This window comes from Vicia villosa, linkage group LG5 (assembly GCF_029867415.1).
Source record: "Vicia villosa cultivar HV-30 ecotype Madison, WI linkage group LG5, Vvil1.0, whole genome shotgun sequence".
In the NCBI taxonomy this organism is placed as follows: Eukaryota; Viridiplantae; Streptophyta; class Magnoliopsida; order Fabales; family Fabaceae; genus Vicia; species Vicia villosa.
In genome coordinates this window covers 33,859,452-33,875,184 of record NC_081184.1, presented here as the reverse complement: position 1 = coordinate 33,875,184, position 15,733 = coordinate 33,859,452, and the positions used below count along the sequence as shown (strand labels likewise).

The 15,733-nt window shown below is 36.2% G+C and overlaps 1 protein-coding gene across 1 annotated transcript; it reads right to left on the bottom strand.

The window, feature by feature from the left end:
* Positions 1–9,313: 9,313 nt before the first annotated feature.
* On the bottom strand, positions 9,314–10,960 carry LOC131604490 (uncharacterized). Its single transcript, XM_058876926.1, has 2 exons — positions 10,210–10,960; positions 9,314–9,951 (listed from the first exon to the last, which is right to left on the bottom strand). The coding sequence occupies exons 1-2, from the start codon at positions 10,958–10,960 to the stop codon at positions 9,314–9,316; spliced, it is 1,389 nt and encodes a 462-aa protein (XP_058732909.1).
* Between the last annotated feature and the right edge of the window lie 4,773 nt (positions 10,961–15,733).

The window sequence follows — 15,733 nt, the reverse complement described above, 5'->3', positions numbered from 1 at the left end:
TTAATATTTTCTGCAATAAAAAAGTTAAATATTAATCTAGAATAAAAAGGTAGAAATTCAATTTAATTACAAAGAAAACAACAACAAATACCAATATTATGAATCACATCATTTTGAACATCAATAGATACAAAAATAAGTTAGAAATCAAAGGAACCAACCTTTGGAAATGAGAATTTTCCCAGTAAACGAGATGACAAAGCTTTACTCTTCGACCTTTCTATCTCCATGCTTATAGTTCTGACTTCTTGTACTTAGGTTTTGGGTTTGAAGTGAGTTTTCTCATCTTTATTGTTTAACAGTGAAGATTTTTATTCCATATTGTTACTAGGAAGACTTTTGTATTATCATTATTGATATAGTATAAGGTTTTACTAGATTATGTCCCGTGATTTTTATTCTCTCACTTTGAGAGAGTTTTTCACGTTAAAAACTTGTGTTTTTACCATTTTAAAAGTATTCCCCCGAACCGGAGGGGATTGACCCACTTGATGTCAGAGCTGATCCCCCGAACCGGACTATACCGGTGGTAATAAGCCAAAAAAATATATATATTCACAAGACAAAATTCCTAAGAATTAAAAAATCGAGAACATATCTGTTGTGAAAAACGATGTCAAGAACAAAGTATAATAGGGAATTAGGGTAAACAAGAAGAACAACAAGGATTGGTTATAACTGCTATTCTTTCCTTTCTCTTTAAAACAAGATTACAAGTTGCAAGAATAACAAATAACCCACTCGCCCTAAATTAGGATTTGTAGTATGCAATTATGAGAGACTAGTATGTTATTTATAATAAAACCTAACATACTAAACTAATAGGCTTTTTCACAAATATCAATTACAAGCCAACTTAAACAATTGGACATAACAAGCAAGCCCAATTCGAAATACTAACAACCCTAGCATTTCAACACCCACATACTAGAACACACTTCGACTACAGTATGTAGGTTTTCGACACAATCTTTGTCGAACCAAAAGCTATCCTTCGACACACTAGAGTTCGATCTAATTCTCAAAAATCTCCACCTTGGAACAAACTCTATAACACCAAAGAACAAACTAGTTTTCTTCATGCAGCTTTATAAACAGCATATAGTGGAAAAATTTGCAAGTCGACAATGTCTTGGTGATTATATCAGCAACATTATGATCTGTCGAAACCTTCATCACTTGGACTTCTCCACGCTCTATTATTCCTCTAATAAAATGCAACCTCATATCAATGTGCTTAGTTCGCGCATGATATGCTGAGTTCTTCGACAGGTGTATTGCACTTTGACTATCACATTTAACAGTGATACCTCGACCTTGAAGTTTCAGCTCCTTCGCAAAACCTTCAAGCCACAATGTTTCTTTCACGACTTCAATTAGGGCAATATACTCCGATTCAGTAGTTGATAGAGCAACAACCTTCTGAAGTGTTTCTTTCCAACTAATTGTTATTGTAACACCCCAATTCTACCCCGCAATTATAAGCGAAAATCAGAGTGCATTTAAAAATATTCATCAAAGATAGGATGTCACATTTCGACTAAACCAGACAAACATACTCGTATTTCATTTAATAAAGATACATAGCATTCGGAACAAAACTTCATTCACCACTTACAACTTTAACTTATAAACATCTTTCCATTCAACTTAAAAACAAATGCCAACATGGAATGCAACAATTAACTAATAACGACTAAACCCCCCGAGTGCTACGTGTCAGAGCAATAGACACCAACTCGACTTGCCATAAAGCAACATAAAAACTTCATAAAGTCACTTCGAACATCCACAACTAATCTTGAATACCTGCTCATTTCCCATGGTAGGGGAAATATCAGCAAAGGGTGAGATATCTTACAATATAAAGGAATGCATGATAAATAATATAGGAGATATAGATCATACATAATTTCACCACTTCACATCACATAACATCATACAACGACTTCCATCACGAAATAACTCATCAATGTAATACAACTTTCAAAACGACAACAATATCATTAATCAATTAGGACAACGTATTCAAATTCACAATTACACTATCATCACGTCACAACAAACGTATCATCATCTCAACAATCCAAATCACATAATCAACTTATGAAACAGCAACAATGTCAATAATCAACCATGAAAATATATGCAATTCACAAGTAAGATTCCAACACATCACGAAAAACATCTCATCATCAAGTCATCACATCACAACAAACATATCTTTTTCAAGTCACAAAAACATAATCAAATAAGACTCAAATACAATTCACATGTGACTCGACTTATGCAAATGCATGTGATACCAATTGGAGTAAAACTCCAACCATCTCAATTTTACCATTGGGCACACCGTCGCTATTTGCCATTAAGGCCACCATCGCTTTTGCCATTAAGACCACCGTCGCTTTATGCAAATGGATGTGACTCAATGAATGAAACATCCACACAAATACACCACACATCACAAACAATACGTCACAACATCGTCTAAATCACCATCGAACATTATCAATATAATGTCGAACTTCAACAACAACACAATCATCATCATTCATAAGAATGCATCACTTCACAATCACGTCGCTATGTTACATTATCATACAACAATACTTCACTTCACAACAACATTCAATACATAAAGAAATTCAAGTCAAGGAAAGGATTCATAAATATTTCCAAGGATATTCAAAGTATATACAATGGAAAGACATCAAGTAGGGCTTCATGGAAGTTCAAACGACATTTAAAAACAAGCTACGGTTCAAAAGATACATCATAACAAAGTTTGAACAAGTTTTGTAAAACAGGGTCCGCTCAGTGGCCGTCAAGCGCGCTTATGGAAATACCAATTCGATAACCCCGCTTCAAGCGGACTAAAACAGTAGCGAAATATAAACCAGGCTCCGCTTAGCGGACTGGCTCCTCTTAGAGAGCCATCTTAATTTTTCAAAAATAAACATCATATAATCATTCACACTCATCATGAGTATCACACTGCATAACATGCCATCACAATGTTATTCACAAATTATCAAGTTATAACACACATATACATAATTACATGTTAAAAACATCATAATTTATTCATCATGTGCTAACCATTCTACTTCTATCATTAGATAATTTCATTAGCTTCCCAACGCTTCGAACGACACATAAAATGGAGTTACGGATCAAAAGTTACGTCATTTCAAAGTTTCAAAAATATTTTTGACAGCAGGGTCCGCTCAGCGGGCTGCCAGCGGGATCCGCTCAGCGGAGGCGCGATTATGTAGAAAAATAACAGAGCCAACAGACATGCGTAAACCCACTTCTATAACCCCAAACCCTTCTCAAACAGCAATTTGAAGCATATAACAATACCACCTAACATCATTCATCACTAATAATCATTCAAAACATATTTTTAACCATAAATCCATGGAATCTAACATAAACCCTAACATTACAAAACTATGAAATTGAAATATTAAAGGTTAAACACCATTCACAACATCATCCACTCATCTAAACCTCTAATAATACATCCAATTTGCAGCAACCATTTATCAATTTCACATTCATCAACATTGCAACACAATCATGGATTTCAATTATGAAACCTAATCTCTACCATACCCATCATCATGCCAACCCTTAGAGAGTAAGAACCCCACCCTTACCTTATCCAAAGCTTCATCTTCACCAATGGAGTTCTTCCCCTTCAAGCCCTAGCTTTCCTCTTTCTTCCCTTCTTTCTCTTCTTTCTCTTCTTTTTTTTCCACAAAATAAGTTATGTCTCTAAAACCCTAATTCTCTAACTATCCTTCTTTTCTTAATTGGGCTTAACCCACAATTCAATCTCATTGTGTTATATTTCTTCCACTTAGGCCCAATTCATAATATCTCTTTTATTACCCAATTAATCCAAATAACACTTATAAATAATTAATCACACAACATAACCGAATATTATTTCCAATAATATTCCATATCTACCATCGATCCATAACTTAAATATACCGACTCTCGATTTCATAATCCTCCGACTAATTCGACCACAACTTAACTGCACAAATCAATACATTACTCCAAATTACGCCTTTAAAAATAATAGCAATAAATCCCGACTTCAACTAATTCCAACGAATAAGTCCTTGATTAATTTAATTAAATAAATAATTAAATTCAGGGTGTTACAGTTGTGCCAAACATAGTGAAAATATATTCAGAAATAGATTTTCTAGAATCAATACAACCTGCATAATCAGAGTCGACATATTCTTCAATTACTGCTTTACTATCTTCACCCAAGGCTCCACCATAAATTAGAACTTTTTTTAGAGACCCATTTATGTACCTTAAAATCCACTTTAATGCTCGCCAGTGAGCCTTCCCAGGATTCTCCATGTACTTGCTTACAAGACTTACTGCATATGCTATGTCGGATCTAGTACAGACCATAGCATACATCAAAGAACCAACTATATTAACATATGGGATGCTATTCGTATAGGCTCTTTCGACATTAGTACTGGGACACTGATCTACACTCAGCTTAAATGGAGGGTTTGTTGGAGTCACAACAGGCTTTGAATTCGACATACCAAACTTGTCGAGAATCTTCCGTAGGCATGCCTCTTGAGATAAGCATAATTTCGACTGCTTTCTATCTCTTCGAATGTCAATTCCAAGAATCCTGGATGCAGCTCCCAGATCCTTCATATTGAACTCCTTATTGAGTTCAGCCTTCACCCTCATTACATATTCGACATTTTTTCTTGCTATAAGAATATCATCCGCATAAAGCAACAAAATAACAAATGAATTACCAGGTCAAACTCGAAATTAAACACAGTGGTCGAACTGGCTTCTAACAAAACTTATGTGTGCCATGAACTTGTTGAATCTCCTATTCCACTGTCGAGGAGATTGTTTCAATCCATACAAATATCCATTGAGCTTGCATACATAATCTTCCTTCCCCTTTTTGACATACCCTTCAGGTTGCCTCATCAGGATTGTTTCATCTATATCACCATACAAGAACGCAGTCTTAACATCCATTTGTTCCAATTCAAGATCGAACTGTGCCACCATGGAAAGCAACATCCGAATGGACCTATGATTCACAACAGGATAAAACACATCATTGAAGTCGACACCTTCTTTTTTAGTGAAACCCCTTGCGGCCAACCTTGCCTTGTATCTTTTCGACGCCACTCCTTAAATTCCTTTCTTAACTTTGAAAATCCATTTACAGCTGACTAACCTTGCTCCAGCAGGTTTCTTGATCAATTCCTAAGTGTGATTATCATGAAGATATTTCATCCCATCATTCATGGCCTTCAGCCATTTAGTCTTATTTCGACTCCTCGGAACTTCCTTATAGTCTTTAGGTTCTTCGTTTAGAACCTCACTTGCAGAGATTAAGGCATAAGCTATAAGATCTGCATACCCAAGTCTCTAAGGTGGCTTGATGACTCTTCTCGACCCATCTCTTGACTATAGGTAGTCATCGACAGTTTCCTCAACTTCCTCATCATCTTTTACTTCTTCTTTGACTTCGTCAAGGATATGCAATTGAGCATCAACATGCTCCACCTCAACAGGATTCTCTACTTGTTCCAGCTCTTTGTCAGATTTTTCTACACTTCGATCAACATCATCAGTTTTTTTAAAAGCCATTTCAGCTTCATTGAAAATTACATCTCGACTGGTGATACGCTTCTTGGGACCTGGCTCTAGGCACCATAGCCTATAAGCTTTGACTCCTTCAGGGTATCCCATGAACATGAATTTCAGAGCTCTAGGTTGGACCTTGTCTTTCCTAATGTGAGAATAGGCTATGCAGCAAAATACTCTCAATTTGTCGAGATCTGGTAGATGTCTCGACCAAACTTCTTCAGGTTTTTTCATATCTAACGTTGTCGAAGGACATCTATTTATCAGATATGTTGCTGACAAAACAGCCTCAACATACATCTAACTATCTCTAAAATGGTTCAATTAAACCTTTCAGCCAAACCATTTTGCTGTGGAGCACCTGTAGTAGTTATGTGCCTTGCAATACTAGAGGAAGCTCAAAAACTGTCGAACGCCTCATTACAAAACTCAAGGCCATTATCGGTTCTCAACCTCTTGACCTTTCTGCCAGTATGATTTTCAACCAAAGTCTTACAACTTTTGAAATTCTCAAAAGTTTCATCCTTAGTCTTCTAGATGAATACCCACAATTTTCTGGAATAGTCATCTACTATGGATACGAAATACCTCGCTCCTGAATCTGATGGACACCTTGCAGGCCCCCAGAGATCAGCATGGATGTAATCAAGGGATCCATGTGTTCTTGGTTTGTCTTTGTTGAACTTCACTCTGCAAGATTTTCCAAGTACACAGGGTTCGCAAAACTTCAGCTTTTCGACTTTGTCTCCACCAAGCAGATTTTATTTCCCTAATTCGACTAGACCCCCTTCACTGACATGGCCCAACCTCATGTTTCAGATTTCCGTCTTCGACAAATATTTCGTGGATGCAACATTAGTCGAACCACTTACAACTTCAGCCTCAATGGTATACAATCCTTGTTTTTTCACGCCTCTCAAGACTTCCTTCGACCTCTTCATGACTCTTAGGATACTTTTCTCTCCTTGGAAAACATATTCTTTCCTGTCGAATTCACCAAGAGAAAGCAAATTCCTTTTCAAATCAGGAACATACCTGACTTCAGTCAACAACCTCATTGACTCATCATGGAGCTTGAATCTCACAAATCCAACACATGCCATCTTGCAAGCTTTGTTATTTCCCAGTAATACAGATCCACCATCTTGATCGCATAATTCCTCGAACAAGTCTTTGTTTGGAGTTATGTGCCAACTGCAACCTGAATCCATAATCCACTCCTTACTAGAGTCATCACTTGAAACCACAAGAACATCAGATGATTCGAAATCATCTTGAACAATGGATGCATTGCCATTATCCTTACCTCCATGATCTTTCAGGCGTTTAGGGCACACCTTTCTTGTGTGACACTCCTTCTTACAATGATAGCATCGAATACCAGATGTTTCGCCACTATAAGACTTCAACTGACTATTTTCATTCTTGTCGAACTTACCATTCTATCGCAAGAATTTTCCCTTAACGGTCAAACCTTCACCAACAATCGAAGGTTTATGCTCTTTTTCGTTCGTTCAAGTCCTTAAAATACAGGGTTGATTGAACTTCTTCAAAGGTCACGGACTCCCTTCCATACAAGAGAGTTTCTTTGAAGTGATCATGTGTTCGAGGCAAAGTGCACAATAGTAACAGCGCTTGATCTTCATCATCGATCTTCACATCAATATTTTCAAGATCAAGAATCAGCTTGTTGAACATATCCAACTTCCCATCCAACACTTTATCTTCAATCATCTTGAATGAATACAAAGCTTGCTTCAGGTAGAGTCGATTTACCAGTGATTTGGTCATGTACAAACTTTTAAATGTCACCCATAACCCTGATATCGTCGTCTCCTTTGATATCTGTCGAACAACCTTATCACCTAGGCTCAACAAAATTGCACTGTATGCTTTCTCGATCATGGCCGCCTTCTCTCTTTCCATTAATGCAACGTCCATAGTCGCCGCTCCCTTCAACGCTTCCAAACAACCCTGCTGAACCAGTAGGGATTTCATCTTCAAGCGCTACAGACTGAAATTGTTCACTCTGGTGAATTTTTCAATCTCATACTTTGTTGAAGGCATCTTCTCCACGCTCACCGCACCAATTTGTTGTGAAAAATGATATCAAGAACAAAGTATAATAGGGAATTAGGGAAAACAAGAAGAACAACAAGGATTGGTTATAACTGTTATTCTTTCCTTTTTCTTTAAAACAAGATTACAAGTTACAAGAATAACAAATAACCCTCCCAACCTAAATTAGGATTTGCAGTATGCAAGGATGAGAGACTAGTATGCTATTTATAATAAAACCTAACATACTAAATTAATGGACTTTTTCACAAATACCCATTACAAGTCAACTTAAACAATTGGACATGACAAACATACCCAATTTGAAATACTAACAACCCTAGAATTTCAAATCCACATACTACAACACACTTCGACTACATTATGTAGGTCTTCGACACAATCTCTGTCGAACCAGAAACTACCCTTCGGCACACTAGAGTTCGATCCAATTCTCACAATATCAATACCTTGAACATCTATCACACACTCTGGCATTTGTAGACATAATAAAACACATACATCTTATGTATTAAAACTATCATATATTGACACTTAATGACACATTTACATTATCACTTAACCATATATAAAAAATATGAATATATCATGTTTGATTATCTAATCGCATTTCAGATGTACGTTATACGATGCACGATTGAAATGAAATAAAAAATAAAAAAACACTCATAAACACTTAAGACTTTGTTTTCCAAAATAACTCCAAGGAAACTTTGATTACATGTAAGCTATTCTATTATATATATATTTAAATAGACAACAACATTTTATGTCACATAATTTTAGTTTTGCCACATCATTAAAAATATATGCAACATCAAATATATTTCTATGTGTCACTTCTAAAAACTCATCTTCATTTAAAAAAAAATGTATTTCTCTATTAGATGTCATATGAGTTCAACACCCGGTAGAAAAATCTATTAATTTAACAACTAGTTACTAATAACTTCAATATAAACTAATTTATAAGCTTTTAAAAATATTTTATATATTTTTCTTACAATCTTTTCATCTATTTCATCAATAATAATATATTCTTGAAAGATAAAATTAATTCTATTCATTTACTCAATATAGATAAATTATTTAAATCAATATAATACAAGTTTAATTTAGAAAAACAATACAATTAACTATTTACAAAAATTTAGTTGATTGATGAACATATAAATTAAGACAAAAAATAAAGTAAGATTTACACTAAAATTGTACATTCGAACAACTTAGGCTCTATTTTTTTAATATAATCAAAGGGATATATTAAGAAGCACTAGGGGTGCTTAAACCAAAAGTAAAAAAACATAAAAGAGGGCATAAAGACCCCACCCGGATGCAACCGGCCAACCAAAACCACCACCTCACCTAAGAAAAGATCTCGGATCGACACACCAATCCAGCCTAAGACAACGAACATTCACCTTTAAAAAATCATAAACCATTCCCAAGAGATAAATTTGATTAACCCCATCCCATCAAAATTTGATAAAATAGTATCTTTAAAAATGATTTCATTCCTACACTTTCAAACAACCCAACAAAAAATCAATCCAAAGAACCAACCTACTTACAAACGGAAAGAAGATTTACAAGATGATTCCAATAAAGAGAGCCGCTTCAAAATTGTTTCGGCCAAAGACGCATCATCTAAACCAAGCCAAATAGATAATTTTTTCCACCAAATTCTAACAATATGGCAATGAAGGAAAAGATGGTCCAAGTCCTCGTCAACCCGTCTACACAAAGGACACACCAACAAGTGAGGCACTATTAAGATTCCACGCTTTGCCAACTCCGATTTCGTAAGAAGTATACTCCAAATCAACCTCCAACCAAAAAGATGAATTCTATTAGGAACCTTTGTCTTCCATAACTGAGAGAAAAGAGAAGAAAAAGAATTCTCCAACGGAGGGATCGGTAACTCAAACAACATAATGGTATCATAAGCATTACTCACCGTGAAACCGGAAGGATTTATCCACCACACAAAAGAGTCTTCGAGCAAGCGACACGGCTGAACCGGAGCAAGGAGAATCACTAAATTATTCAATTGCTTTGCGGATGCCCGGTCTTCCGAATCGCAAAAAATTCCAAGAGCCCAAATCCAATTTTCACCATTCCATCTACTCATATCCGCCACCTTCGAATGGGGAGCATCGGACATAGAGAGTAAATCTGGGAAAAGAATTCCAAGAGGCATTGTTCCTAACCAAACATCAAACCGAAATTCCAAAAAAGAACTCGTTCCAAGCTTGCAAGAAATAGAGGAATTAAACTAGGTTGACGAAGATTCTGAATTCACACAACCAATCGAACAAAGATCTCGCCACCAAAGCGAAACTTTATTTCCCGAATGAAAAGAGGGATCCTTTATCATTGCTCTTTGAATGTCACCATACCTGCAAGAAAGAATGTTAGTCCATAAAAATTTCTCCTTATTCAAAATGCGCCACTTCCACTTACTAAGTAGCTCTAAATTGAACTTCCCACAATGCTTCACACCAAGCCCGCTTCCTTTTTTTGGTAAACACACTTTATCCCAACTAATCCAACTAATCTTCTTCTTGTCTTCTTGACCACCCCAAAGAAAGGACCGTTGAATCGAAATAATCTCTAAAATAGTGGATTCTGGAACCTTATAGAAAGAGAAGTAGAAAATTGGAATGCTAGACAAAATAGAGTTCAAAAGCACAACTCTCCCGCTGATCAAAAGTTGTCTATTATGCCAACTTCTAATTCTCCTTCTTAATTTTGAAACTAACGGTCTCCACACACCACATCTTCTAGGATTAATACCAACCGGAATACCAAGGAAAACAAAAGAAGATGAACCAATCGCACAATTTAGAAAAGAAGACCCGACTTGAATAAAATATGGATCAAGATTTACTCCAAAGAGTCGGCTCTTGTTCAAATTGACACGCAAATCGGACACAAGTTCAAAACCCCTAAGAATGACCTTAAAAGTACAAAGATTGTTCCATGAGTTCTCGCCAATCAAAATCGTATCATCGGCGAATTGAAGTAACTCAAAATGATTATGATCATCCAAGCTAAAACCTTTAAAATCACCTAAAGAAGAGGCCACCTTTACCATTTCCTCAAAGCCCTCTGCCACCAACAAAAAGAGGAAAGGAGATAGAGGATCTCCTTTCCTTAACCCTCTAGTAACCGAAAATTCTCGAGTTGGACTACCATTAACAAGAACTGACATAGAACTAATGAAAACTAAAGCTTTAATCCACTTTCTCCACTTCACACCGAACCCATCCTATGTAAAAGATATCTAAGAAACTCCCACGAGACACAATTATAAGCCTTCTCAAAATCAACCTTCACCATCATAAAACTTCTCTTATTCCTCTTAGCAAAATCCAACAACTCATTGACCACTAGCACCCCATCTAGCATATTTCTATTAGGGATAAAAGCGGATTGACATTGTGAGACAAGCTTGTTCATCACCACCTTCATTCTAGAAGCAATCAATTTAGCCAAAATCCTATACATATTACCAATTAGGAAAATAGGTCGATACTCATCCAAGGAGACGAAATTATCGACTTTAGGAATCAAAGCCAAGAAGGAAGCAGTGACTGCTTTAGGTAACACGGCAAAAGAATGGAAAACATTAACAAAATCGAAAATCTCCTCTTTCAAAAAAGGCCAACAATACTTATAAAAAGTCATAGAAAAGTCATCTGGCCCCGGACTTTTATCACCATCGCAATTCCAAATGACTTCCTTAATTTCATCTTCTGAAAAAGGTAGCTCAAGGGTCATGGCTTCCAATTGAGAGATTGAAGCAAAAGAAACTCAATCCAAAAAAGGGCGCGAAGACATAGTTTCCTCGAACCGTTTCCCAAAATGGCCTAACACTTCTTCTTTTATCAAAGTAAAATTATATATCCAACCATTAGGATTGTTTAACCCCAAAATTGAATTCCTTCGAACTCGAATCTTCGCGGCCTTATGAAAAAACTTAGAATTAGAGTCTCCTTCCGTAAGCCACGAACACCTAGCTTTATGCCGAAGAACACTCTCTTTGAATAAGACCGAATCCCAAACTCTAGAAGAAGCGTACGATATTCTAGCCACAAGCTCCGTCAAATCCATCAAAGTAGATCCCGAAACTACCAAATCAAGATCATTCAAATCTTTAATAGCATTCTCCACCTCAAGATTTAAGATACCAAACACTTCCGTGTTCCACTTTCTCAATTCACTTCTCAACAACTTGAGCTTCTCCTTGAAAGAAAAAATTGCCTTTCCATGGATCACAAAAGACCTCCAACTACTCTCCACAAAAACAAAAAAATTATCATGTTTAGTCCAACAATTGAAGAATTTGAAAGGCTTAGGCCCCCAATCCAACGAACCGGCTTTAATCCATATAGGGCAATGATCCGAGAGGTCTCTAGAACCCACCACTTGTCCCCCCACCTTTCAAACCTCGATCAAGTGATCTGAAAATAAAAATATATCCAACCAGCTAATAGCTTTCCTGTCCAAGCTAAACTAAGTGAAAATTCCTCCCAATAGGAGACGGATCTACTACTTCCATCTTCTCAATGAAAGCATTGAATTCATCCATCTCTTGCCTATTCACCAAACCACTCAAACTCTTCCGTTCAGATTCGACTCTATTTGCATTAAAGTCACCACCCAAAATCCAAACTCCCACCGGAAATCTCCTCTTACAATCTTCCAACTCCCTCCACAATCTTCCCTTCTTAACAAAATAAAAGGAGGAATACACATTTACTATGTAGACCAACAAATTTTTCCAATAAACACAGATGCCCAAAAAAACCTTCTCCCTTAAAACTAAAAAGAGAAGAAAAACAACCCCTCTTCCAAAGAGTAATCAAACCTCCTGAGTTACCCACAGCAGATTTAAATAGGGGTGTTCATTGGTTCGGGTAAATCCGAACCAAACCAGAATCCGAACTAAACCATAGTGTTTGGGTTGGATATTTTTTCAGTTCGGGCAAGAACTTAACCAAACCAATGAAATCCAATGACAATCGGTTCGGGCATCGGATTTTAAATTTTCTACCCGCAAGCCCAATCCAAACCAACCATAATTCATTATCATGAAAATTACTACGAAGCATTCAACTTCAATAAAAAAAATAAAATGTTGTGTGTGGACAAGTTATGCTATCTTAATTTGTTATTAGAAAATTGATAGCGTAATATGATAAATGAACATAAAGTTATGAAACACATTCATTATCATATTAATTCAAGTGACTAGTTATAGATTCAAAAGTCTTAATCTTAGATATTTTTCTTGTTAGATATTTTTGAATATATTAGAGAAAAATTTCTTGTATAATATTTAAATTTGAACACTATTAATATTATATTTTTTATAATATTATGAAAAATTAATTTTTGTAAATAAGTTATTTTTTAAAAATCTTTTTGCATTTTTTATCTACCCGATCAATCCAACCCAAACCAATCCGTTGTTTCTCGGATCGGTTCGGTTTGGGCTTTATCGCAAAAATTTGTAAATCCAATCCAAACCAATCAATTTAATTTTAATCGGTTTGGGTATCGGATTCTCTCAAAACCGAACCAAACCGGTCCGCGAACACCCCTAGATTTAAAGGACCAATCCACTTCTGTACCCCCCACAACTCAAATATCAGCCGATCCTGAACATGATTTAATTTCGTTTCTTGCAAAAGACAAAAATCAAAGCCTTCTTTCTGAATCAACCCATTGACTTGTTTCCTCTTGAGAAGACTCCCCAACCCTCTAACATTGTAGGATAGCAAATTCATGTTTCACCTCCTGTATGCCCAACCTTCTTATCATTACAGAACCTATCTCTGTTTTATAAAGATTTGATAGCTTCAACCATAGAATCCTTCGAAACCCCTCCCTCCACACCATAGGCCGATGCTCTGTCCCATAATTTTGAAGCCACCTCCTTTCTTTCCTTACCCAAAACCTTTTATTGCCTTGCTCCAGACCCGTATACAAAATATCCTCATAAATCAACTCACCCGAGGGAACCGGACCAATCGCAAGAGCGGCTCTGCCAGAACCAGAATCACCCCCAAAATGGACAACTGATTGTGAATTCCCTTTAACACCAGTAGAACCACTTGCTTCCCTAGAAACCACAAAACGCCTAGGAGAGAGGAATGAGTTACTAACCTCAATAGGAGAGGAGTAGACCACATGGTGTGAACCCACTCCATTGCTGTCTGGACAGGAAACCGCATCTGGAGAAGTCGATGGTTTATCCCTCTAGTGCGCTTTATGTAACACCCCATAATTTCAGTTTATTAATTTAATTTGGATTTAAATTAAATAATTGAAATTTTAGTATTTTATTTGGATTTAATTAGAAATTAATGGAATAAGAGCTATTAGGCTTATGGTGTGATGTTAGTAAAAGAGGGGTGCTATTTGGTTAGGCCTTTTTACTAAGTGGTGTTCATTTTATTTTATTTTTCATAAAATAAGAAAAAAGAACCATTTGGGGAGAAAGAGGAAGAACACGTGAATAGGGCAAGATAAGAGAAAGAGGAAAGAACGTGAAATCGGAAGGAGAGCATTCAAGAGAATTCATCGAGGTAAGGGGGGACTCTTCCTTTTAGTATCTCTTATGTGGTCTTAGGTAATAGGTAGATTGACGTATGGTTTGATTCAATTAAACATTGGGATTGTTAGGTTACGGTGTTATAATTTGGATTGAATTGATGATAATTGTGTGAACTATTTGGTTAATAATGAGTTTAAATGATGTTTTGTGGTGTATGATTGAATGTATGATGACTATATGCCTGTATGTGATGTCTGGGATCGATTTTGGACTGAAATTAGGTGGAATCGTAGGGTCTGTCGCAGACCTGAGAATTTCTGAAATCGCAGGTCCGCTGAGCGCATGGGGTCCGCAGAGCGGAGTTCCCAACGTAGTTCGCTTCTGTCTAACGTCGCTAAAGGTCCACTGAGTGGAGGTCTGAAGGAATTCGCTTCTGCCTTGCGTCGCTGAGCGAACCTTGTTGAATGAGAATTTTTCTAAAACTTAAAAATAGCATATCTTTTGATCCGTGAATCCTTTCTTAGTTCTGTTTTGGGCGTTGTGCAAGTAATTGAATGTTTTATATGATGAATGATGAATATGGGCGGTGGCTTACTTTATTTCTTTAAAACTCGATTTAATTACTTGATAAGAATTGAACATTGTGTGCATATGAGATAGGTGTGACAATGTATTTGATGTGATGATAAATTGGTTGTGATTATTATTATGATTGTGATGAATGCATGGCTATCTGAATGATATTGAAAACATGTACATACTTATTCGGTGATATGGTGTTGAGATGAGTTGTTCATCGTGATTCGGTGATGTTTTTAAGTATGTTATGTGTGTCTCATTCATTCATATGCATTTGATGATGGATATCGTCGATGAGTGGATCGTTGGTGGCTAATTCCCATTGTGCGGAGATTAGTAAGCAGTCATAGTGTCAGTTGTGTCATATGCATTTTGTCATAACATGATTGTACGGATTTCTGTGTTTTGTGTTGTAAACTATTATTGTGTGAATTGATGGATAATAGATGTGAATCTGAATATGTATAATTGGGTGAATGGTATATTATGATGCTTGTTTCTTATGAATTGCATAATATTTACTAATTGAGAATGAGACTCACCCTTACATGTTGTCATTTTTCAGATTGAGGAGTAGCGGCATTAGTGCTCGGTGAGGATGACTCGTAGAGTTTATCCGTTTATGTTGGGTTGTGTCGGTCATTCTCTGATCTTGTAACACTGGGGACGATAGTTATAGGGTTTTATGAGAATCCTCTATTTTATTTGGTGTTGGATTATGTTTCCTTTTGGTTATATTGATGATGTTTCTTATTCCGCTGTGATAAACATGATTGTGTTTTTGGTAAATCATTTCCTAATGAAGCATGACTTGACCATGGTTGGTTTATTTATTTTAAATAA

Bases quoted from the DNA above. Each gene is read 5' to 3' on its own strand.
- LOC131604490 (XM_058876926.1), bottom strand. From the start codon at position 10,960: ATGTCAGTTCTTGTTAATGGTAGTCCAACTCGAGAATTTTCGGTTACT. The intron at 9,952-10,209 runs GTAAGTGGAAGT...ATGTTTGGTTAG, and splicing joins GTTCAATTTAGAGCTACTTA to GAACAATGCCTCTTGGAATT.